Below are 14,267 nucleotides of genomic sequence, written 5' to 3'. Positions count from 1 at the left end.
GTGATCTCGTGGTTCGTGAGATTGAGCCCACGTCAGGCTCTGCACTGAGTATGGAGCCTGCTTGAGATTCTCTCTCACTCCCTCAGTCCCAACCTCACTCTTACTCTCCCGCTCTTTCAAAATAAACAAAACAAAAAAAAAGAAGAAGAAGAATTAGGACACAGTTCTGTCTTGTCCTACTTTAAAAAGAGTTTGTAGGGTGTTGGGGTGGTTCAGTAGGTTAAGCATCTGACTTTGGCTCAGGTCATGATCTTGTGGTTTGTGGGTTTGAGCTGCATTGGGCTCTGCTGACAGCTCAGAGCCTGGAGCCTGCTTCAGATTCTGTCTTTTTCTCCTCTCTGCCCTTCCCTCACTCATACTTGGTTTCTCTCAAAAATGAATAAATCTTAAAAATTAAGAAGAGCTTGTTTAATCAGAGGGTATGCCAGTTTCCCTAATTCTAACAGTGGAATTGCAATAGGAGACTCAGATCAATTTGCAGATCTGGGTCCCTGAGTGACTCAGGTTTGGGTGTCTCTGAAAACTCTTGTCCATGTTCTCTAGGAGGTAAATCAGTGATAGAGTCGCTGCTCAGCTCTCCACACCTGAGGTTGGACTGAGAGACCCATGCTGGCAACCAACCAAGGGAAGACAGTCAAGTCAAATTCTGAAGGGTGCTACATGCTAAATTTCTATTCCTCCACACTCTGGCGTGGCAGGGGAATTTAAAGGAGAGTTCTACTCTGTTCTACTCTATCAAGGATGCTCACACTATTGATGAGTAAAAATGAAATATTTCTTATTTATATTCAACTAATGAGGTTAGCCCCTAGGCTAGATCTAAAAGACTGCTGATGTACTACTAGGTGGGATATACATCAATGTGATTTTCTCTTCTGTTTTATTATTTCTACAAATGTGACAGAAGAAAAATGGATCTTCTCATTCAAATTTGCTACAGTCAGAGATGTTCCTGAATCTATAACTGAGGTTAGTTACCTGGTACATTGTGTGGGACCAAGAGATACCGTGTGGAAGCAAGGTATCTGTGTACTCTATGGAGGTGAAATGACAAGTACAGATTGACATTTCCATGTCCTCTTGCATCTTGACTGAACGTCACAGTGAAACATGCTCCCTCTCTTGTATCACAGAACTTAACAGAATGGGGAATTCTTCTTGTATGTATGTTGTCAATAACTGAGTAACTTTAGCCAAGATTATTGAAGCCAAACCATCTTTGCCTTTATCAAGGCATTGCTCTCAAGAGTCTGGGAAATCCATCCTCTAAAAGCCAGAACTCTTGAAGGCAAATATGAAACATAGTCCAGAACTTTCAGATCAAGGACTTCCTGAGGCCTTGAGAGTGATGTTACTGTGAGTCCTCAGGAACAGAGAAAACACAGCACTTTGACTCTGGCAGGTTATGGATCTATTTTTAGAAGACCCCAAATGCTATTACTTCTAGGGCTGGGCAAGCATAGTATAGAGCTCTAACAATCAATAGTCTAAGGTGGGGCTATTTCCTAAGCCATTATGAAGTGGAAAAGAGAGGCTTTAGGATGATTTAGCAGCCATGTGGGTTGTTCTATGGTTGGGGGTCATGGAGTTGATCATAAAAGTTAATCAGTCTCAGTGATTAGGAGGGCAGGGAGAGGCGGGAGGGAGGACTGTGTGTCCAGGAAGGAGAGCACTGACCAGACAAGATTCCAGCATGGATAGTCTCTACATAAAAGGAAGTTTGGGCCAAACAAGGACACTAGTCTAATCTAGACTGAGTCCTGCCTCCACCTCTCCCAAAGGTTGGTGAATAAGCCACTTACTCTTAGTAAGTTCCTCATGCACAGAGAGCTGAATACCAACAGACCCAAGAAATAAAATATAGGCTTTCCATATCTTGGGGGTCACTGCATTTTAACTAGGGATGAGATTATCTGGGGACATTTGGAGCCCCCAAAAGAAACTTATTAGTTATAAAAAACAAAACAAACCAAAAAAACCCTCCAGACTAGTCAATTTCCCTCTTGTTTTCTTGTTCAGGGGGGAATAAAAGACCAGTACAGAGAATTCTTCTGAACCCTGGAATCTACCGTCTGTCTAGAATAGGCTGGGCCATTGCCTTTACTGTAACCACATGGCACAGGTGAGGGCTGCCACCTTCTTAGAGATATTCTCACCCCTCCCAGCCACCTGATCTAAAGCATGGATGGTTGAATCCTTTTAAACTGAAATTTTAAACTTGGGAATAGAAAATGGTAGTGGTTGTGCTAGAAGGTTCTTACGTTTGTTAGTAGCCATGTCCTCATTCTGTGGAAGCAGCTGGTTTGCAGTAGAAGTCAACAAAGAAACCAACATGCATGGAAACACAAATAAAAGCCAAGAAAGAGACTGGTGGCATTCTCATCTCAGATTCACGTGGTCTCAAGGCAGTGAGATTTCTGCCCTTCCTGTTGGTTCCCTCTTAACCTGCACTGGGTTCGAACTGAGTTTCTGTTGCTTGCACCCGACAGCCCAGTCTCATGCATTTGTCTCAAAAGGTGCTAAATCAATTGACCAAAATCTACTCCTTTGAAAACAAAGAATTTCTGTGTTTTGGATAGAATACTAAGTTACAAAGAAATTCTGCCTACTGCTGATTTCCTTGAATGGGCAATTGAGGAAAGAATGGTCAGTTCTGAGCCAACTATAGTTAATACCAGGATCATTAGCGAAAGCCAGTGTGGCACAGAGTATGTCTGTGGGATGCACTGGGATAAAAATGGCACTCAGTCTCCTTCATGTGTGAAATGGAAGACTTCCTATCTACCATCTGTTGGCCTCCATTAGTTCGCATGTAGAGAAAGAAGGTTAAGGCAGGAGATAATACAAGATGTGATAGACCCATGGGTATCAACTGGTGTGTGTGTGTGGGGGGGGTAGTAAAAATAAATTAAAACACAACAATAAATAGGAAGGTAAAGTAGAGCTAAAAGATGTAAGGGTGAATGGGAAACAAATAAATAATGGGTAATAAGAACATGAAAACACCTAACTGCCATTTAAGAAGTTATACTGAAAGACTGACATGTCTGTACATGCTGTACAAATGTGAGGTCTGGGAGCTGGGGGGCCAAGAGCTGGGGTACCCACACCCACCCTTTGCCCATCTGGAATTCAAGGCAGGGGATCCCTGGAGACTTTGTTGTGGGCTTCCATATGCATGTGCAGAATTCCTATAGCCTCCTCCTACACAGGCATGACCTCTGCAAAATGACAGCTACAAATGTCTAGGAGGCAGGGCTGTACTAACCATGTGTACTCTTAGGTAGGTCATCTCATTTCAGGTTTTCCTATCCTTTAAATGGAAAAAATTATACCTCACAGAGCAATGTAGAGGGTCAGTTAGGTCATTAAGCCTCAAAATCTACAGGAATAAAGGCACAGAATGTTCTTTATAGAGGGATGCTCTAATATTTCCTGTCTAATACAAACAGCTTTTGAATGATGGTGGAAATATGGAAATCATTTAAACGGCTTTGTTTAAGCTAAAAGACCAAAGTACGGTTACAAGCAGTTCATCCCTTGTACTGACAGTTTTAATTAATTCATTCTTTTTGTTCAAGAGAACAAAAAGGCAATGTTTCTGATTAGGACACCTATGAAGTATCTGTAAAGATCTGTACAAACAGCCCAAGGGAACAATAACCAAAATATCTTCAGGCTATAAAGAAAGAAAAAAAAAAAAAAAAGCCCAAGTGACAACATAGAACTCACTGCTATCTAAGAGCTCTGGAATCATACTTGTGGTGTAAACAGCTGAGGATGTGTCACTTTTCCATCGTCCCTGAAAAGATGCCCACGCTTTGAGTCAGATCTACAGGACCACAAGTTTTTCTTCCTTGTGAGCATTTTACTACATACTGTAATTAATATGTACTACATACATTACAAAGGAGCACAATGAGAATTTCAATAGCTGATAATCACCAATCATAAAAACTTGAATTTTTATTTCTGTTCCAATCTGGAAGTCAGGTCCAATTTAAGTCAAACATGAGCATTCTAGCCAAATCACCCCTGGCAGCTTCCCCAGAGCCATCACCCTCTGACTCTAGTGGCTGGTTAGATTCCATGATGCTTGCTCACTCTTGGCTGGCCCCTCCATTGTAGTTTGGCCAAGGAAGAGCCATGTTAGGTCTCTGCAGAGGTCTGGAGAAGAGTGCTTGATGCCAAGGCCAGGAGCCATGCAGAATCCCCAGGAGGACTCTTTCTCCTCCCGGCCAGATTCTACCAAAACGGCATGCCCTTTGCATATGGTAAGGTCCACTCTCAGGAATGCTGGGTAGGCCACTTGTACAGTATTCCCCTGACTGGTACAGGCTAGAAGACCTCCTGTCAGCACCTCACTTCTCTGAACATGGGGAAAGAGCTGGTTCCAGAACAGTCAAGTGGGGCAGACGAGAGGTCACATGGGGGTATCATGGGGCATGCAAGCATGGAGTGTGGGGAAATCCTAAGGCTGTATAGTGTGACAGCTCTAGCCATCACGGTGTTATTCAGAGCCAACAGCTACTTCTCAGAGCTGCTGCCTTGGGCTCCAAAATACATCTGCCCCCCATGTTTTGATACCAAGATCTGCAGTCTGCACAAGGTAAAGTCACATTTCCTTCAGTGCTTCTAATAAGCTGTGAATTCCAGTCCCCTCAGGATCCTGGCCACATTTCAAATACTGTCCCAACTGGTCAGATCATTTTATATGATGGCCTCTTGCTTGTAAATACATGAAGATTTTGAACAACATACTGGATAAGGCTCTCCCTTCATTAGTCATTAGGAATGTGAGATGATGTGTTTTTAGCTGAATAAGAAAACAAGGGAAAATGTGTAGTATTTCCAGGCTGCATAGTCAAGAGGATTTTATCAAATCCAGAAAACCAATTTTAAGTGAGTCATAGCTGCCAGGCACAGAAGAGAGGTCAGAGTCACTCAGGCCAGACTTCAAGCTCAGAAGTACCACTCACATACCAAACTTTTTAGAAACTTGAAAAATGTAGACCTTAAAAATAAGCGGACCAAAAAAAAATAAAAAGTGGGTCATGAGGCAATACTCAATTCCTGTTACATAGTTCAGGTTACCTATCACCAAGGGAACCAAGCAGTAGCAGTGTAGGTGGGTGCTTCTAAATAGGAAAGTCTCCCTAGATTTTTTGGTTAGGGAGTTAAAGGTTTTCTGTCAGTTATTATAAAACCAACTGTTCCCAGGACCAGTTCCACCTTTTCTAGGCAAAGAATAGTCAAGCCAGTTTACAATCTTTGGCACAGAGTTAAAGAAGTTTCTTCCAGATGCAGTAGGAGTGGAGTGCAATCAGCTTCTTGACTACTCAGAGTCCAACAAGAGAAATCCTATCCTGACCTTGACCTCTTTAGGCCTTCCACCTCCTGGTTTCAATTATATCTAAGAGGAGGATAAATGTCGCTGGTAGAGGTGTCACTGTCAAATGATCTAAATGCCCACCTTCAAGGGAAGGTAAAGCAAAGTTCATAAATAGCAAACAGGTTGGTCGACTAAAGTTCATGTAATCACACATTCTTTCTTCACTTATCTATTCAATGACTCAAATATTCCTGAATACCTACGAGGTGCCACACTGTGCTAAACAAATGATTCATTCCCTGCCCTCAGAGAGCTTTGTAGTCTGACAGGGAGATGTGATAAGTATGGTCATAGAATAAGCCAGCAGCAGTGGTACAGGAGAGGGACAAATGGATTATACTCTCAAGGGAGAAGACAGGCTTTAGAGTGGAGTCACTGCTTGAATGAGCTTGGAAAGCTATGAAGGAACTCCCCCAGGAAAATGGGAAAGCAGAATCTTTGGAAAGTTTTCCTAATAAAGACTACCCATAAAGCCATGACCATCAACTACCCTTCAGACACTCTGGTTTCCCCCAGACTAACACAGAAAACAAAAGATATGGTGAAGACCATCTACCTCTAAGCTCCCTAATCAAGGAGTTGGTGTGATGTGCATGATGGCTCCTAAATGATCATCCTAAGGACGATCTGGAGTGAAAGAAATGCACTGGATTTATTAAGATCTTGTTCCAAAAGTATAGCCTTGGAGAAGCTTGGTCCCCACTACAAGCTCTTGATCAGGTGGCTGGATACAGAAGGGACCGACAGTGTTGGGCTGCAGGAGAAGTGGCATTTGTAAGTGCGCTGGTATCTTGTGAAGGGAGGACATTAAAGCCAGGGGGATAGTACAAACAGGAGGTTCTATGAGTGGTGCACTTTCCTCATCTTGCCAATACCAACAGACACACTGGCTCATTGTTATTAATAACATTTCAGGGACAGAGGGGTAGCATCAGGTGCTGGGGCTGGGGTGGAGAGCGTGCTGTGACTGGAGACATTAGAAGTAAGTGCCCAGTGCTTCTTGGACTGTCTGGACACTCTGAGGAGCCAACAGTCAAGTCGGCATGAGAGAAAGATCCATAGGTGGAAAACATGGAATTAGGTGGAAGGCCAGAGTGAGGAGCTGGTTCTCTGGTCACAAGAATCCTGTTAACCCTATGAAATTCTCAAATGGGAATGAATCCTGGGGGAAATGGATACTAAAAGTTGCTAGGGAATCGGAGGCAGTAAGAACATTATAGAAGGAATTTGAGACAAGTCATTCGGGACAAAGCCAGTGTGCAGTGGGTTTGGAAATGGTCAGGAAAGAGCAGAATGGTAAGTTTTCAGCCCACTGTTTCAAGATTTCTGATGGGAAAAGGCAGACACGTTATCAGGCAGCCTGGAGAAGCAAGTACCGGGTCAAAGACAGTCGTGATTTGTTTTGCTGTAAGAACAGAGGAGAAGCATTTTCTGCCAAGGACATGGACAAGCAGGCAGGGCAGAGAGGAGAGAAGAAACGATCAGAGGCACAAGCGGCTGCGGAACCAGACTAGGTCAGGAGACAGGATCCCAAGTTAGCCTTGGCCCATGAAACAGAAGTTGAAAATGTTGGCTGTGAACACAGTTACATTTTGTGGTGAAGGGGAGGGAAGGGGAGAAGTTCATCTATGGGTGGCTATTTTTCCCCCAGCGAAGTAGGTGGTGACATCAGTTGAGAGGGGAGAATGCAGGGAGGAGTCTGCGATCCCCAAACACTGCTGCCCACCAGGGAGCTACCAATGGCTGTGCTGCTCTACATGATGCACGAGCTTTTTAGCAAGTGGCCCCAGTATGATGTCACCTTATTAAACCCTGCTGGGAAAAACGCCTGAGGGCCTCTCCAAGAAGCTGACAGACAGGAGTCACAGGTGCCAGATGTCAGCGATGGTAGAATTCCAGCTCTTATACTGAAGAATAGGATGGTTGGGCATGTTGGGTACATTGACTAAAAACGGGATGTACCTATACAAAATTGCAAACAGCTAGAACCCTTGAGTAACCATACCCACTGTTATCCTCCTCGTGGTCTTGAAAAACTTCTCCACCAGAATCATGGTGGGCATGTGGCTCTGGAGTAACCAAAAGCTGCCAGTTATGGTCCAGATCATCACCACCATAACTAATGCTTATGATGCATTTCCCAAGCACTTTACCTACATCGAATTATTTATCCATATTTTATGGTCAAGGTGATTAAATCCCAGGGAGGTTAAATCAATCATCTAAGGTCACATAGAGCAGAGACGTGAACCCAAGGAGCCGGACCCAGGGTGGGTGTGGTCAGCCAGTAGGAGAGACTTTCACAGAGGCTGCTGCTCACTTCTCTCCCTTGCATTGCAGTCCAACCACAGTGCGAGGCGAGTCAAGGCCTAGAGCTAGGATGCCTGTGTGTCTGTTAATCCTTGGAGCCTGTAGCGCTTCTGGCCCAGGCTACTGGATCAACCATTTGAGAGCCAGAGGACACAGAGTGAAATCTCGCATTAGCAGTTTGAGTTCATCCCATATCCTACTCCAGAACACAAGCTAACTGCATAGGGGAGCCACGGTAATTCCTTTTCCTTTGTGACTTTGGGCTGGAAGTTGGCTTAAACACTGAAAGTGCTAGAAGCCAGCAGCAGCGTGAAGAGGCCAACAGTGGTGGTATTTCTGTTCCTGGGAAAATAAGCTCCACTCAGAGGGCAGTGGGTGGGCCCCATAGACCCTGCCTGGAGCTATTTTTAGAGACTCTTTTCACAACGCTGTGGGTTGGAGCCACTGTTCTCAAAGCAGGGCAGGTGTGAGCTGTTTGTCAGTCAATCAGGAACCAAACAGCTGAGGGGCAGAGGCCCTCTGGATGCTTGTGGCAGGAGATTACCTTGTCCCTGGGCTCTGTTGGAGCTGGAGGAGCAGCTCTGGCCGGCCTTCACTTAGCAGCCATGGCCAAGCTGGCCAGAGCCAGCAGCTGCTGGGGCCTCTGGTTACTCACAGCGAGCCGGGACACAGCCGCCCCTCTTAGGTCTTTGGTTTGAGACCTGGCGTGGAATGCAGAAAGGAGTGGAGAGTCATAGGAACCAATGGCCTGACATGTGCTGCTAGAAGAGAACCAAACTGGTGCCCCTGTTCCACTTTCAACCCCCGCCCTCTAATTCCTCATAATGGCCAGTAGGAGTTAATGGTTAGTGAAAGTCTCTCCCATGCATGGTACTATGCTAAGCATTCTACAGACATTATCTTACCTGACCCTGTATGTGGCAGGCACTGTATCTTCTTTATTTCATAGAGGAAGAAATGTAGGGCTTGAGGTAATCTACCTAAGATCACATAGCCAGTAAGTGTGGCAAAGCCAGATTCCAAACTTCAAACTGCACGTTCTTAATGACGATAGTACACATTATCTCCTCCCCCAAAGGCCACAGAACAACACCCCTTTTCCAAGCCCATGCTTCCCTTCTAGCTCTGTGCCTCCTTGGCCATAGGCATCTCCCTCATCGCCCCCACATTCAAAGCATTGGTCTTGCTCCGAGGCACTGACCTCTTAGACTGGTCAAAGGGTGACGGCTGCTAGCTTGTGCACCAGGCCACACCTCATGCACCTTTCCTAGAGTCACCCCTTCTGCATGGGAAGATGAAGGAGACAGTGTTTCCACTGTCAAAACCCCTGGGCCAAGAGAAACCAGTTCTCCAAGCCACCTTGGCTTGAAGACAAGTGGGAAAAGAGGTGTGTGAGCCAAGCAGATGGAATGTACTAGATACCTATAGTGGAGGAGCCCACTAGAGGGATGGGGCCAGCAAAGGAGTGCTGGAAAAAGGAGAGCCTCAATGGAGTCAAAGTGCATGGCAATTAGGAGGATGCTGGGCACAAGCTCAGAAGAGGGAGGAAACACACTTGGGAGCTCAGACGTAGATACACATGATGAGACTAAAAAGGTAAGTTGAAGCAGAGTTGCAAAAAGTCTCAAAAGCCAACCAGGCAGGTGAGCCTGGGCTTTCATTTCCAGACTAACAGCAAGTCCTGGGGACTTAGGATCAAGGTCACAGCATGAAGGCATTTTTTAAAGGAGATTTAAAAGAGAAGAATCTGGGGCACCTGGGTGGCTCAGTCGGTTGAACGTCCGACTTCGGCTCAGGTCATGATCTCACAGTCTGTGAGTTCGAGCCCCACATCGGGCTTTGTGCTGACAGCTCAGAGCCTGGAGTCTGCTTTGGATTCTGTGTCTCCCTCTCTCTCTGCCCCTCCCTTGCTCATGCTCTGTCTCTGTCTCAAAAATAAATAAAAACATTTTTAAAAATTTAAGAAAAAAAAGAGAAGAATCTGTTTAGGGGGAGAGAGAACTCTGATCATGCTGTCTAGGTCATATCCAATACCCTATGCTTTGTTTTTTAATGATCCTTAACACTCTACAAGTGGAAGAAAAATAATCTGTCTTACTAGGAGTCATCCTAGGGGTTTCTGAAATCCCCTTGTTTGACTTCCAGCTACACACAGGAGCCAGTGTGCATAGCTTGGGTCTCAGGACAGAAAGGGCTCTCTTACATCGCAGCACATGCAAGATTAGTTCCTCTACAGACAGAACTTCTGCACGAGGTGTGCAGTTATATCCACTGAGACGTTGAACATCACAGCTGGAAGACCTCCTGGTTAAAAAGCTTCATTTTGGATACAAGAAAAACAGACTAAGGGATGAGAAGCGTGCTTCTCACCTATTTTGCCCCAGGATCTTCAGTGAAGGCTTTTGAACGCTTAAGACAAAGGATACAAATCTTTGCCAAAATCTCTGGTCCCGTCAGCATGCTGTCTGCTGGCTGCAGCGCCCCCATCCCAAAGCTGAGCAGGGGCTGAGCACAGACAGGGTTTTCTGCTGGGTTCTAAACCAATAATTTTCTACATATTTGGTGAAAGAGAGGAGGCCAGAGAACTGGAGTGGAAGACAGAAAGCAGGGTACAAGGTCAGGCTGCACCACGAATATCTCTAACATTAATAATCATGAGGTCCTTAGCCTCTCCCGGGCTTTGTTAAATGGAGGGTTTGTACCAGTTGATCCCAACAAGCCCCCAAAGCTCTAGTCTTGTTTAGCTGCCTTGCAACACAGCTTGCCCTATGCCACACCACAGCTAGAGTTATCGCCTTAAAATACAAATTGGATCTGCCTGTGTCCCAGGTCATTTCCCTGCCACAAGTCTCCCGTCCTATGAACCACATCCCCCACAACCCTTATCCTTCACTGCCCTATGAGACCAGCATCTGCCAGCTCCCCCATCGTGGAGCTCAGCCACACTGGCTTTCTCTCAGTCTTGAAGCTTGCCTAAGTCCTTCTTACTTTAGGACCTTTACACTTACTAGCCTCTTTGCCTGGAATGTTCTTCACCCCATCTTCCACCTGAGTCACTCCTACTTTTCAGGTTTCGGTGAAGGGCTCCTTGCTCGGAGGGCTGCCTCACTGCTCCTTCGCACTCATTCAAACCCCTCCATGTGGCTAGTAGCAGTTTTCACAATTCTGTTCCTCAATGCACTTAATCTGTAACTTCAAGTTTATTTACTGGGATGGTTTAACCTCTGTCTCCCACATTGGATGGTGGATCCACAAGGGCAGAGACAGATTCTGCTTTGCTCACCACTGGACACCCAGTGCCCCCGTCTCTATAAATATTTGCGGAATGAGCGCTGAAGAGAGTGCACACAAAAGCTGCAGGCCCCGTGTGCAGGGGCTGGAGTCAGGGGCCTTCCAAGCTGGACACCTCCTGTCCCTCCTGCTCCTCTCTGCTTACAATGTCCAATCTCTTATCTGTCGGCTGCTTTCACCTCTCCTGCTTCTGAGAAACACTCAGCCTCGGTGTAAAAAGAAACAAACAGACAACCATCTTCGCCAGTTTAAAGATGGTCATGAAGGAGTGAAGAGCCTGAATTCTGCGATCATTCATGCTACTCCAGCCCCGACATTCATTTCATTCATTCATTCGTTGCTCATGCCGCACTTGAGCTCGTCCCCCAAAGAAAGGGCATAAAGCTTGCAACCCAAACCCCTGGCTTCAGAGCATTCAGAAGAGAGCTCTCCCCAAGAGCCTGCCTCCGGAAACACAGAAGCTCTCCGGGCTGACAGCAATAACACCATCAGATAACATCAGAGCAGAGAAGTTCAACGAGGTCTGAATTCAGTGCACTGGAAAGGCAGCCGCTTCTCTGTGTCCTCAAACCGAAAGGCAGTAGGGACACCTTTTTCTGGTCACGGTGTTTGGAGCCTCCAAATGTTTAAGTGCCAAAGTTAAAATAACTTTCTTCACCCCATTCGTGCCTTTCTGTACAGAGACTCATTCACCAGAATGTCAGCGGAGAAACAAAGACAGCTGACTGTTTTCTCCCCTAGTGCCTATAATTAGATTCTCATGGAGAATTTGGCCACGACAGGGTTTTGCCGGACAAATACTACCCCCCCCAACCCCCCTCCCAAGCATCTCTCTTGCCCTCATCTCCAGGGAGACCCAGATAAAGCAGCCAGTCACTTACCCTCTTCAGCCACGCAAAATGCTTGTAAACATCAATGTCCCCATCCATGCTGGGCACCCATGTCAGCAGTTAGATTCCTTGGTTGAAAAAGCCCTTTTTCTGGCCAGAGACCAAATTCTCTCCTCTTCCTTGTTTCTGCCCCCTCCCCCTGGGGACGTCAAGCTGTGTTCAAGTTTCCCCACTTCCCTGGCCTGCGTCCTTCAGCCTTTCCCTAAACAGTTTCAGATATACAACGGCTCCGACCGGACCGTGCCGCTCCGGTATCCTCCCCCTCCGCCCCCAGACACACACAGGCACCAGCTCTGGGATTCGGAGCCTGCAAAGCAATCAAACCTAGCAAAAAGGTAGGGAAAAAAGACAGAATTGGACAGGAGTTGTAAACACACACACACACACACACACACACACACACACACACACACACAGGAACATTCTTTTTGGTGATAATACCAGAGCCTGCCAGAGGAAAACAGTCCTGAAGAAAATTCCTCGTCTGGCTTCCCCTTTCTGCAGTGGCTGGAACTCATTACCGAGAGACCCCGATTTCCTGTCTCTGCTCCACTCTGCATTTACCCACAGGCTCCCAGCTGCTCTCAGTTTATTTGGGACTGGGGAGAAGACTAAAAATAAGTGCTGCTCTTGGAGGAGCTGCTGGTTCCCACACACAGCCTGACCCCCACCCTGAAGCCCACGCCTACCCCTTTTCCAGGCGGGCGTCGGGCTGGGCCCTGAGGAAAGCCTGTCATTTCCAAAAAAGAACACATTCAGAACCAGCTCCGCTCTGGGTTCCTGGCCCCACCGGGTGTCTGCTGTCCTTGGCGCTGGTGGCACCATCTGCCAGGGGCGAACCTCTGCTCCCCAGGAGACATCTGCCATCGGAGGAGTCTGGCCCGGTGCTGCTGTTAGCCACCACGACCAGGGCTCCCTGGGGCATGTTTAGCACCAGGATGGGTACAGTTCCCGTTAAGTCCCAGGCCTTGCCGGCTGTCCCCCACTCCAGACTAGCTGCCTCAGAAGCCAGAGAGGGGGGAAGGTGAGGCCATCGCATGTGTGTGCCCGTGAGATTTAGGGAGAGCTCTGGGTAGGAGCCCTGGGAAGGCAGTGGCTGACAGAGATGGGGAGCTGTCAGTCTTCCTTTGCTGGCCTTCCAGGCTGGCCTCCCCAGCACCACTCCCCACCCCACCCCCTGGGCTGCCCTCCACCTTCACACCCCACCCCCACACTCCTTTAAGAGCTCCCCTAAACACAGCTTCTCTCCCTTGCCTGGCCCTTAACATGCGGCCTCTGGCTAGGCCGATTATGAAAGCGGTCCTTGATGTGGGTGCAGTGGGAATGTGGTTACACGCAAGGCCCCTGAGCACTGCTGCCATAAACGACTTGCAGATGTACATCTTGTGATTGTGTGGGCCTTGCCGGTGCCCTCGGAGGTCACCAGGGGGGTTCCTGGAACTGCCGGCCTGAAGAGAAGTCTCTGCTGGGGGTGGGCATGCCCCCTAGCATGGCCTCGGCACCCACCGCTGCCCCAAAAAGAACAGAAACTGGCCTGGCAGAGCAGTCCCCAGCAGGCTGGCCCAGTCACAGCAATCAGAGGCGGCGGGAGGGCTCTGGCCAGCAGCTGGCACGAGGGGAGGAGTAAATTCCTGGAGACACACCCAGATCAGAGGCTAGAAAGGAAAAGCAGGCTCTGCTGTCCACACACTGGGCTCTGGGCCCTCCTCGCCTCTGGCCCCACCTGGTTGAATTTCCCTGACCAGAACCAGGATAGGATGTGTTGGTGAAACACCTCTCTATGGTTTCAGGGGTAGGTGAGCTTCCCCCCACCCCACCAAAAGCCTCGGGAAGCTGAAGGAAGAATTCATTTGGTCAACACACATTTAACCAGCATCCAAGGTGAATGAAACCACCTTCCTGCCCTGAGTAAATACAGAATTACCACATGTATGTGGTTAAGGGGTTTCTGGGGCTCTAGGGAAACAGAGGCAAGAGTGGGTTTGGGGGGCTGGATGGGGAATGGTAGGGCACAGTCCCAGCCCCTGCTCCCCTTGGAGGGGGCTCAGTACCCTTCAGTAGATTCTGATGTGAGGAGGCAAGAAAGGACAAGGGAGCAAGGTGGTGGCCCCTTTCAACCTTGCTAGCTCCCACCTGCCCATGGGGGTTGGCTCGGGTCACACCCTTTCTCCACTTCACCACCTGCTCTCTTCTACTGTTGACAGGTCTGCGCACTGCACTGGACTGGAGAACATGTGTCTGAGGCCTGACATGCTGCACTGACCTCCATGCCTGGGGCAGTTCTTGGCACACAGGAAGAACTTAAACATTCTTTGAGTGAAAGAGTGAGGCTCACACGGGAAGACTGGCAAGATAAACCTAAAATTCTACTTGGAGAACACAAG

At 47.6% G+C, this 14,267-nt stretch overlaps 1 protein-coding gene across 11 annotated transcripts in view; it reads right to left on the bottom strand.

Annotated features, from left to right (window-relative positions):
• PPFIBP2 (PPFIA binding protein 2) overlaps positions 1-14,267 on the bottom strand; it is a 143,950-nt gene that overhangs the window by 67,686 nt on the left and 61,997 nt on the right. The window contains exon 1 of one of the 11 annotated variants that reach the window (XM_030331831.1): positions 12,325-12,762. The exons of 8 other annotated variants lie outside the window; for them this stretch is intronic. In XM_030331831.1, the coding sequence (XP_030187691.1) occupies positions 12,325-12,750 (426 nt within the window). In that variant the 5' untranslated portion in view covers positions 12,751-12,762. Of the gene's footprint in view, positions 1-11,874; positions 12,134-12,324; positions 12,763-14,267 lie in introns of those variants that run through there. 2 more of the 11 variants (XM_030331830.1, XM_032595120.1) reach the window with 2 other exon arrangements.

Source organism: Lynx canadensis, chromosome D1, assembly GCF_007474595.2.
Source record: "Lynx canadensis isolate LIC74 chromosome D1, mLynCan4.pri.v2, whole genome shotgun sequence".
NCBI classification, from domain to species: Eukaryota; Metazoa; Chordata; class Mammalia; order Carnivora; family Felidae; genus Lynx; species Lynx canadensis.
This window is presented reverse-complemented; position numbering and strand designations above follow the sequence as displayed.